This window comes from Apostichopus japonicus, chromosome 13, assembly GCF_037975245.1.
Source record: "Apostichopus japonicus isolate 1M-3 chromosome 13, ASM3797524v1, whole genome shotgun sequence".
NCBI classification, from domain to species: Eukaryota; Metazoa; Echinodermata; class Holothuroidea; order Aspidochirotida; family Stichopodidae; genus Apostichopus; species Apostichopus japonicus.
In genome coordinates this window covers 22,848,319-22,859,967 of record NC_092573.1, presented here as the reverse complement: position 1 = coordinate 22,859,967, position 11,649 = coordinate 22,848,319, and the positions used below count along the sequence as shown (strand labels likewise).

Sequence of the window (11,649 nt, the reverse complement as noted above, 5' to 3'; positions counted from 1 at the left end):
AACCAATCACATGAACTGTTATATTTGTACATGTATTTCCCCGCAACACACCCGACGTACAACCAATCAATTTCCTTGTCATACAACACAACCGGTTCAGTGACATTCACGTATACGTACCATAAGAGCTAACATTCACATGTACCTAACATTGAAAGCACATAGAGCCGTAACGTCGACTGAGGTTCTCCGGATAGTGGCTGCCAGTGAAGTCCAATATAAGCGTATTTTCTGTAAGTCCTTTGAAAATTTATTGTAAGAAAATCATTGATAAGCGTATGCAACGTGACTATCGTAACGTTTATCTAATTTTAAGAGTATTAAATAGACATTAGGTCCTTCGGCGTAAGACTAACGTGGCGTAAACATTTATTGTAAGAAGAGAAGTAGTTACACACAGTCATAGAAATTTATTAGGAATTTCTATGCACACAGTACAACCGCACTTCACAATTTCTGGTGTAGGGTGAATGAGTATATTTCATCTCCCTTTACATTACATGTAGGGGGATAAGATAATAATCCCACACTTTTTAAAAGGAGCTGTTGATACATGATGGTATGATGACGAAAACCTTTGTACAAAATAGTTGAAACCGTTATTACTCATCTTATTAAGCCGGAAGCATTTGATGGTGTAGTGCGCATGCTCGTAACTATTTTGAATGTTCAGCTAAGCCAATCCAGCCTCCAGTACAGTATACTAATGTATACATTTTTATCTGTGATATGAGTACGTAGCCTATAACTAAACTGATTTTTTAAAGTAATTAGCTTACTGTGAAGTTGAATAGAACTGTCGTCAGATTCGCATGCGATTTTGTAGGCGAACGAGTTACATTGATTTCAAAGTCATTCTTCTGACCTTGATCCTGCATAAATTTTGATATTTCAGTTTCAATCGTTTGAGTAGTTCCTTCACACTCTTAATGGCACTTGTAATCTGGTAATATACATGTTATCTCTCAGATTCAACGGTGCTTGATCTATCACAGGTCAACGTGTTTGTGCTCACTTAGTTGTCCTGTGATATGCTTCTTTCGTTTTTGGTTCCTTGCTTTAGCAAAGGAACCTATGTAGTCAGGTTAGCGTGAGTGTGTCTGTGTGTGTGTAGTTTGACACTTGCATGGATACACTGTAACTCAGCAAGGGAAAATTGGACTACACTCAATCTTTGGATATAGATCCGCCATAGTGAGTAGGTGTGCCCGATTGTTTTTTTGTGCCTGTGAATGTCACCAAAAAATCCCCCCAAAATATTAAAAACAGCAATACCTCCCATTGACAGGGTCTGACATGGTTGATATTTTGGGAGTAGTTGTAAATGGGGTAAGGGATCGTGTCCAAATATAACGGTCATGTGATCCAAGGACAACAAAAGTCAATAAGGGGTAAAAACTAGTATTTTTGCAATAACTTGAGAACAAAATGTCTGTCTAGGTTGGGAGGTACGCTATTGTATTCCGGTAGTCGACCCGCATCTATGTGACCTTTGACCTCAGTTTGACCTCTGTTGACCTGTATTAGTTTCTTTGGTTATTTGAATTTTCGTGGCCATAATCGGATCTCAAAGGTACCTTCCGATCACAATTGTCAATGGGTCGACCCCTGTGCGACCTTCGTGTGCGAAGTTATCAGGTCAAGGTACAGTTAAGATGGTCATACAGACTTGGCATGCTGCTTTTTGGAATCAGCGTGTCAAACAACATCTGCCACCGTGAGGTTAAAGGTCAAATTTTGAAAAGTATGCTCATTTTAGGAGATACGGGGCAAAACAAAAATTGGCAATATTTTGATATATAGAGGAAACCAGCTCGCGCTTCAATCGGACACCAGGTTCTCAAGTTACGAGGGGCCAAATGTTGGTTTTGATACCTTATTAGCAATAACATTGTGTGTCGGTGTACATTGGAGCACATAACAATTTTAGGAGAGATTTCACATCATCAAGGGGGAATATTTTTGATAAAAAACCATCAGGTCATCCAATGTCATTCAAGGTTGCTTATGTGCAAAAAATGTCAACTAATGCTATTTTTTGCTACAACTTCTAGTCACGAAGTCTGACATGGCTGATATATTGGGACAAGTTGTGAATGAAGTAGATGCACATTTTCCAATAAAACCGTTATGTGATCCAAGGTCACCAAAGGTCAATTATGGGTCAAAATGTATTTTTTGGGGGGCAATAACTTGTGAAACTACCATTGACAGGGGCTGACATGATTGATATTTGTGAACTAGTTGTGAATGGGGTAAGGGATCGTTTCCAAACATAACAGTCATGTGATCCAAGGTCAACAAAGGTCAATTAGTGGTCAAAAACTAGTATTTTGCAATAACTTGACAACCAAATGTCCATCAAGGTTGGGAGTTACGCTATTGTAATCCAATAGTCGACCTGCATTTGGGTGACCTTTGACCTCAGGTTGACCTCCAGTGACCTGTATTCGTTGCTTTCAAGATGATTATTTGAATTTTCGTGGCCATATTCCGATCTAAATTGTCCATAAGTTGACTCCTCTGCAACCTTTGTGTGCTTAGTTAATAGTTAAAAATAGTTAAAATTCTTAATAAGTACAGTTAGGATGATTCTGTGAGTTCTGTAAAAAAAAAGCCAACTCTTGCTCATATCAGTCACCTGGTACTCAAAAGGTTCTCAAAAGTACCAAAGGTTGATTTGTGAAATTTTTGGCAATAATATGGTGTGTGCACATCGGACCACATTAAAATTTTAGGACAGTGCTGCTGCCTTGTAAATATTCCTTACAAGCAAGGAACCATAGTGCCATTGGGCTCTTGTTGTATATTGATCCTGATTTGTGTGAGATTATCATTTGCGGAAATTCTTCAGACAGCTACTTAGTTTGTTTCCATACACAGCTACGTGAATTTCATAAATATTTAGATTTAAATGTTTTTCAATACCTGGACATCTTCTTTTACAGATAGTTGTTATACTCCTGCCGTTGCCAATCTCAGTTGTGAAGAGAATCTTTTCTGACGTTTTCAAAGAAAATAACACCATTACGTAAGTTTGAGTACATGCATTTCATGCCATCGCACAGTTTGAGTAGTTACAATGTCAAACATTTCTTTTTAGCTGGATTATGGTACTGTGATGTAAACGTGTCCCTTATCCTGTTAAAAAAATTCCCTATACTTGAAATATGAAACTATTTGCATGACATTGACAAACTTTACATGCATAGACCCATTTTACATTGTGTAAGAAGATGAATAAAGAATGTTTCTTACTCTTCTTCGGTTTCCTTTCACAGGTCAATCATGGATCTTTCATCGAATTCACAGAACATTGAAGAAAGCTTTTTCCGTTGTTCAATCTGTCAAGATAACTTTACAGAACCCAAGCTCTTACCGTGTTTTCATCGATATTGTAAGGGATGCTTGACAAAAGTAGTGCAAGTGCTACATGGAAAGGATTTGGAATGTCCTACATGCTCACAAACATGTTGCATACCAGATAAAGGATTGGATGGCTTCAAAACAGACTATCACATGGAAAACATGGTAGAATTTCAAAGGATTAAGTCTTTGTTCAATGGTAAAGCTATCAATGACTGTATTGGATGTTCCAATAAGTCAATACCTATGGCTGGTTACTGTTTTAAATGTAAAGACTTTCTATGCTATCGCTGTTACCAATTTCATCTTGCAAACAAGATGATTGCTGATCATAAAGAGAAAGTGATATCCGCCAAGGATTGCGCATCAGACGGTTTTGATTTGCAAGGATATATATTTCTGAAGGGACCTCAGAAGTGTGATTTACACGTTGAGTTAACAGCCGATCTTTGCTGCTCGACATGCAATAACCTTCCAGTGTGTTTGACATGCGCTACTGTAAGTCATTCAGAACATAATATTATTCGTGATATAAAGTCTCTCGCTGCAAAAGAGAATGAAAAGTTCACTTCAGTGGAAGTTGATCTGGAGAAATGTAAAGAAAGGTACGGAGAATTGATTACAGGAATTGAAAAAGCAAATGCCACTATACAGAAAATTGATAATCCAGCTGCTCGGAAAGTTAAGGACCAACACGAAAGAGAAATGATTGCAATAATAGATAAGACTAAAGAACAGAAAGACCGTCTAAAGAAAAGTAAAGCGAAGTTGGATGAAAGTTTGCGAAAGCAAGAGGAGTCGATCACAGAAAAGAGGGATAAAGAAATTCAACAAATTACTGAGAAATACAACAACAAACTCCATGCGATTCGTATGAACAACAGGAAAGAGAAAGAAACTATGGACGCAAATCAGGACATTGCCCTACAACAATTACACGACAAGCAAAAAAGGTTAGAGAAGAAGATGGCGGAAGAAAATGCCATTACAAAGCAGGATCAGGAACAAAAAGAAGGCGAAGTTTTGAAATTATCGGAAGTTGTTCATCAATTAGCAGGCAGAATGAATAATTATAACGCAACAAGTAAAACCGTTCATGTGGCTGCCAATGACTGGATTACCATACAATGTCTGCCGGAGTTACACATCGCCTGCCAGCGATTAGTTGATGATTTTGAAAGGAAATCCTTCGAACTTGCCTCGATACTGAGTACCTACTCTTTGAGTGTTTCGAACCGCAGGGAAGGTGTGAACAAAGTAGAATTCTGCCCCACTTCTTTTTATGACGAAATGAGTGTCATCGAAATTGCTGAAATGAAAGGTACCAGGCAAAAGATTCAAAGTATAACTAGTTGCGGGAAAAAACGCATCGCGATCACGGGTTATGAATCACGACAGAACTCATTTCTTGCTCTTATAGATTCCAAAGGAAAGCGAAAAAAATTCATCAAAACTGCGGAAAAAAATGCCCTTCCGATTCGATTCATTGCCTCTCTTTCAGATTCACTGGTCGTTACTGTTTCAAAGTTTAATTTGATAAATATGTTCAATATTCAGGATTGGTCATTGTCGCAGAAGGACATTTCGAAAATCATCCCATTTTGGGGAGACACGTGGCGTTTATCGTGTGTAGCCACAGATCGAGCCACCAAGGAAGTATATGTGGGTGCAAGCAACATGAATATCTATGTCTTTAGCGAACATCTCAACTTCGTGCGAACTCTAGAATTGGCAACGATCGTAACATCCATGGCGGACATTCTGATTCTTGAGCGCTATCTCCTGGTCTGTGATGAAAGTGCGAAAAGAGCCTACATAGTTACGAGGCAAGGTGGCCAATCAGCTCTCAAACAAGAGCTGGAACAAATCGGAAGGGGCGAGTATTGTCCATTAAGTGCCTGCACAGACAAAGAAGGGTTTATTTTCATGTTGTGGTCCACCAAGAAACAAGGAGATGCTGATTGCCGTTTTGCAAAATATAGCCCAGATGGCCGAACCCTAATTACAACAGGAAGTCTGGACAAATGGACACAGTGTATAACTATACTGGAGCAATCGAAAGGAGGAGAAACTCTGGTAGCTGCTTCAGGGAAATCAAACAAGATGTATCTTTATACCCTAGTAAATATGATACAATTATTTCTTTTCAATATTACATTGTTATTTCAGATGTTTTTTTTTCCTTCTTTTAATTACAAACTTATTTCCAGAAGGCCACATGTATCATACACGGCACATCAAAGCGTTTTGCCAACTTGGGGAATTTTTATTCTGCATAACTTGATCAGAAGTGTTTCTGTTGCATTCATTTACATGTTCTTTTTTTGGCAATCATAAGACTTATTATGAAGACCGCACTTATCTCTACAGTTTTGTTGGCCGACAGATAGATAAATAAATTTGTTTGCAAATATAATTTCAAACTTTAATGGACAAATGCACTTACTCATCTTAGTTTATGTCTTCTCTCGCTAGCCTCGGTCAACTAATCCTCCCACCAATGATGCTCGTAGCAATAAACCAGTGGAGACGGTCCTCTATCAATCACAGTACAACAGACCAAATATCACAGACACCTCTGCATTGGTAAACACAAAATCGATTGATATTTTTCGTTGATTTTCCTTATAGAATTTAACATCTTCTTGATTCACTTATTTCTCTCAACATACTCATCGGCGTTTTGTAAACTTTATTGGTACGGTTACTTATCAAATATCATAATACGATTATGTGTGTTGTTGAACTACAAATAAGAATTTATAATATAGTCTGTACTTTTTATTACCACAGTTCCAAATGGTACACGGAAACACAGATCACTCTTTGATGGGTGGAGAATCTTCTCAATCATTAAAAAGAAAATATCCTCATGCATCGGAGGCGGAAACTGGTAAAATACCATAGCAACCATCAAGCCTCAGCCCATTTCGCTTAAGCTGTCTTTAAGTGAATTAATGAACAGAACTTAATTCAAGTCTAGATGTGGCATTTGTTAGTTTGACTTCTTTTAATGACTATGATTATAGTTGATGCTATGAATGTATGAACGGTGTCGGTTGGAGCTTAAAAAGCCACAAGTATTGATGAATGCCAATTGATAACGTCCTGCTTTATCAATCTATTGGTGACACTTCATTTATGAAGCAAAAGAAAAACACAGTCAAAGGTGACACGAACCCAACCATCATTACCGGTTCTTGTACTGGAAGTAAATGTCATGATCAAATTACCAAAACAGCTGAACGACTGTTATTTCCACTTGGGAGTTATTGCAGAGGTAATGTCCCTTCACACAGCAGGCTGGAGACTTAAGTAAGTCTAAATATGACATGATATGTAAATACGATATTTCCAGATAGAATACTGCGGTAGCTGGGATGCATGGCGAAAGCTATTCGATAATGAGTAAAAGAACCCTATTGTTTTTGGAGGGAGTACAGGTCATTTTGGTTCAGCAGAGGTTACAAGCTCCAAATGTTACTCATGACATCATAAGATGTCATATTGGCATATGACTTTCCTATAATGCGTACAAGAGCCCAGTAAAATTTTCATTTGAGGTCAGCAAGGGTGAAAGTGTTGAAGCCTTAATAAGCACTTTAACTAGGTAATGTTTTTTTTTTCTTTTCAAGTTAAGACTTCAAATTTGCCTCAAGTTAATGGTTGTTGTAAGTCTAGCAGAATTAAATTCCTGAAAATCTTTCTTCCTAACTAGGAATGTGGTCAGTAATAAGGTTTTTGTTTCAGCATGACGTTTAGTGCAAGGGGTATGCATGTACAGAAAAGAACATACTTGGTCAGACCTTAATTGATATTACTGTTATATGTAATTGAAGGAATAATTCTTGAAAGTTTACACCATGTCGAGTTCAATATTTTAGGCATTGTAAGTTGCATCTAAGCAATTTTTAATTTGAAATTACTAGCGATATCATAAAAAATACAAAAAAATATGCTAAAGGGGGGGGGGCGGCGCCCCCCTTAACTATGCGCCTAGTATATCAATCCATTTGATTCCATTTACAGTATAAAGGCAACAGGCGCGTAACCAGGAATTTGCCAGGGAGTGGCGAAACTGTAGATTCGGCATTGCCAACTATCTAAGCGTAGCGCCACCATGTGTTGGCGCGAAGGGTACAAGAAAATTTTGGCTGAAAATGCCTCACAGATCGCTGGAAATGGCACTTCCCAGGCCTTGTTAGTTGCATCTTAGCATTTTCTCTTTTGAAAATACTAGCGATATCATAAAGACATTAAAAAATTTAAAAAAAAATATGCTCAATATGCCCCCCCCCCCTTGGCTACGCGCCTGAAAGGCATGGAATCACTAAGCCTGCCGGCTTTCCGGTTCTTTTTTCTGTCTTTTTTACTATAGTTGAGATATAATAGTTAAGAATTATTTTGCCTTCAACTTTTACTACTGCTCTATTTTACTCTTTTTATTTGCTTCCACTTTGATATCTTACGTTATCCATTCTTATCATACTTTCCAATTAAAAGAGCGAAGTTAACAATAAAGTTAAATCATTAATTATCTGCCTTTTCATTGGTATTTCAGCATAAAATATGTTAATATTTCTTGTCAACGCAACGAACGCTATATGGCATAATTTCAGGTATACATTGTATGTTAACGATACTCCATAAGTATAATTATATATTACAACATATTTTAAAGCAACCTTTACCGTAACATTTAACATAACTATGATTTCATATAATGGAGCATTCATCTTAAAAAAAAAGGAAAAATCGTTCTCACTGCCAACGTGATTTCGAAGAAATACATTGGAGACAAGGACAGTGGCGCAACAACATATTATCAATGGGTAGCTCAGTAACTCCGCCCCCCTTCCTCCCTCACTGAGAGACAGAAAATTGCAGTGTATAGTACATTAATGTGTATGTATATTACAACCGATACAGCTGAAAATTCTTCAACATGGTTTTAAAAGTTACAAATATATAAAATAATGTTGCAACTATAGGAAAACACAATTTTTTCCTTTTTTTGTCGAAATGGTAGGGGAATATGGACCCCTCTTACAGGGCTACATAACAGTTGAAATATTCTTCAATATATCGATTTGTTTCAAAAGGTATAGTTTGGTTCTATTTAGCACCAATTTGCAAGTAAGCTACTACTTCATTGTTACCAAAACTTATCTCAAATCGAGGGGGAACACTGAACCCTCTCATGGAAAAGTGTTGGCATTTCTTCAACATTGTTTCAATATTTTCAAAGTATAACATCATTTTGCATCTAGGGACACCCTTTATTTCAAATCGTATTCATAAATTCTAAGTCTCCTTACCTCACCCCGCCTCTCCTCCCCCGCCGCCCTTTCCCCAATGACAGAAAATGACAGATTACGCCTCCGGTCAAAAACATTTACTAACGTCAATTGTTGAAAATAAAATAAATAATACGCCTTCCTGTCTGTGTATGGTTCATGTGACGGTCAAACGTAGGTCAGTCACGGTAGTATTAGACAGTCGGCAATGGAGGAATCCATTCAGACATGCGCCTTAATTACTTCAATGATTTCCCAAGCAATGTAAACTGGCCAAAAATACCAGAGCAAATATGAGCTATGCATGCACCCCCAATTACCACCCCCCCCCCCCTCAACACATTACAACTGAATTGATAATATTCAAGCCTAACGGGAAGGGGTCGTGTTACCTCTCTGTGGCCTTTTGGGGGCAGGGGAGAATATACTGGTCTATGCTCTTTTTTTTCATAATTATATGCCTTGATATAGGCTATGGCGAAATGTACAGAATGCATAAAATGGGACTTGTGATGATTAATTCCCCCGGACCAGACCTAGCTCTCGTTACCCACTCTGCCTAAATCAAGGCATGGGATTTACCACTTAAGAAAACTAACTACGATAGTAAATATCCTAAGGGATTTTTTTGGGGGGGTGTGGTGGAGGGGGGGGGTTACGAAACAACATCAAAGTTGGAAATTTAGCAGGGTCAACGGGAAAATGTATAGAGTAAACAGCAAAGTTAAAGACACGACGAACGTTTTCCTTAATCGCGTGAAATACGTAGAAGAATATTGCTACTATACTTTATGTTGCATAGCAATACCCTGTATAGCCGTTAGGCTATATCGTCTCGTTCAATTCGATCACGACAATTGATATACCCAAGTATAACTTCCTTTTTGGGGAAAGCGTCCACATTGTTTATTCTGTGTTTCAGTGGTAGCTTTGTATGCTATGGGAAAGCACGAGTTACCAGGGGCGGGATTTGAGTTGTGAAAGTAAGGGGGGGGGGGGGCAAACCTGCCAGCAAGACTATCTAAGCAAGAAATTTGGGCTTTACAAACCCTCCAGATGGCCGGACACGGCACTTCCCGAATGCTCTAAGCTGCATGTACCCATCCTTGAAATATGGATCTCATGTCTGCAATTGTATAGTTAATTATCGTTTAAAAAATTGAAGAGGATTGATAGTAGAACATATGGTCAAATGGTGATGTACAACTTTTGTTATACGTCACATATCTAAGCGGAGCGCCATCATCGGTTGGCAAGGAGCGTCGAAATTTTCGATGAAAGGTACCCTTAGATCGGTAAAATTAACACCTATATGGGCTTTAAATTGCATCTAAACAATTAATGAACGTGTTTAAATTTAGGGAGGACTGATAGAAGAACTTATATGGTTATGTACAACCCGAAGCTTATACGTCACTATTTAGGCGGTGCACCACCATCAGTTGAAGCGGCGCGTCAAAATTTAAGCAAAAAGGAAATCCTAGATCAGCAAAAATGACACCTCTGGTAACAATAAATCGCATCTAGACAGTTCTTTCCCCCTAAAATTATTACTATATTGTGCATTGGACCGATCAAGAATATGTTCAGTACCCACTTCGAAATTCTCCCCGCGGTCCCCACTTCTTGGAGCACTTGGCAAATATTGGGGGCTGAACATACCTTTACCCTCCCCCCTGCCGAAACTGCCGAGTGCTGTATACTGTAACAATGGATTTAATGTGTTACATGTGTTAGTGCCAATTTGTAATTTACATTATTCGATTTGCATGCATCATTCCAGGATTTCGAGCTGTAAAGAAATTACATCGGCATTGCCATTGCATGTTGTTGAATGACACGGGGGGGGGGGGGGGGTGTCATGTGTCAGTGTATTGAATTTAATTATTGATATACCCAATATGCAAATCTGGCTTTCGAAAAACGTTTCTCTGGATTTAGTTATGCAACGCATTCAGTAGAGCAGCAACGTTGAAAATCAATTCCTGAAGCTAGCACTGTAGCACATGCCGCGGATTCATCACATGCAGAATTGAATCGCTAGTTTGTTAGCTCCAGGATTCGTAACCTGTGCTGCGAACCATGTGCTAGCTCCAGCTCCAGTTATTCTGCATGCTTCATGTTACGATGTTAAACACAAATTCGACTTAGATTCGAAACAAATAGGCCTTTTTGATAGAGCTGTTGTGGGGGAATAATTTCGATTAGGGTTGTGCACATTTGTCTGCAAAAACGACAAAAAAGTGAACTAAGGTCTGAGAAAAAGTGAGGGGGAAAATGCCCCCTCTTGCCCCCCCAGTAATCCCGCCCATGCGAGTTACTATAACAAAGTGAGTGTCACAGCGGTTTGGCAGCACAATATACTAAGCCTACTCATATATTTTGGTTGCAATAAACCTGAACTAGGTATAAACCCATTATGTTAGTCAGAACGCTGCAGTCTTACTAGTCGCTTATACCGGGTAGCTAAAACTAATAGCTAAAAACGAGTAGATTATACTAGTAGCTAATATACTTGGATCAGAAGTTGCCGCAGTATTGATGAAACGACTGACCCGCAGTCCAAGAAAACGTACGTGAAGTCGGTAAGTTGATTATGTATGATCATTGGTTTCTTTCAGAGAAGTCTGGGTTGCTATAAGAGTCATGCTTAGCATGTATTTTTAATTGTTACTTTATATAAATGTTCTTTTTATAGCTTTATATATATATATATATATATATATATATATATATATATATATATATATATATATACGCGTACAGAGCGGAAGGCCCGTGGTTCGAATCCCGGTGGAGGCTGGAAGTTTTTTCACTGTTCTTGATTTTCCAACTCATTACGATTTTCATTTATATATATTCATTTGCCTTTGTCGTTTACCTCCATTGCATTAACATAAAGTCTGTTCAAAGTATCTCTTTCGAGATCCGGCTTTAGGAATCACAAATGATTTCGAGTTGGTTAGCATCATGTTTGATCTCTAGA

General features: G+C 38.3%; 1 protein-coding gene across 1 annotated transcript; it reads left to right on the top strand.

Moving 5' to 3' along the window:
• On the top strand, positions 1–7,900 carry LOC139978405 (uncharacterized). The gene is made up of 5 exons (XM_071988619.1): positions 1–233; positions 2,949–3,031; positions 3,282–5,487; positions 5,842–5,952; positions 6,160–7,900. Exons 3-5 carry the CDS (start codon positions 3,289–3,291, stop codon positions 6,271–6,273), a joined length of 2,424 nt encoding a protein of 807 aa, XP_071844720.1. The 5' UTR covers positions 1–233; positions 2,949–3,031; positions 3,282–3,288; the 3' UTR covers positions 6,274–7,900.
• Positions 7,901–11,649: the final 3,749 nt, after the last annotated feature.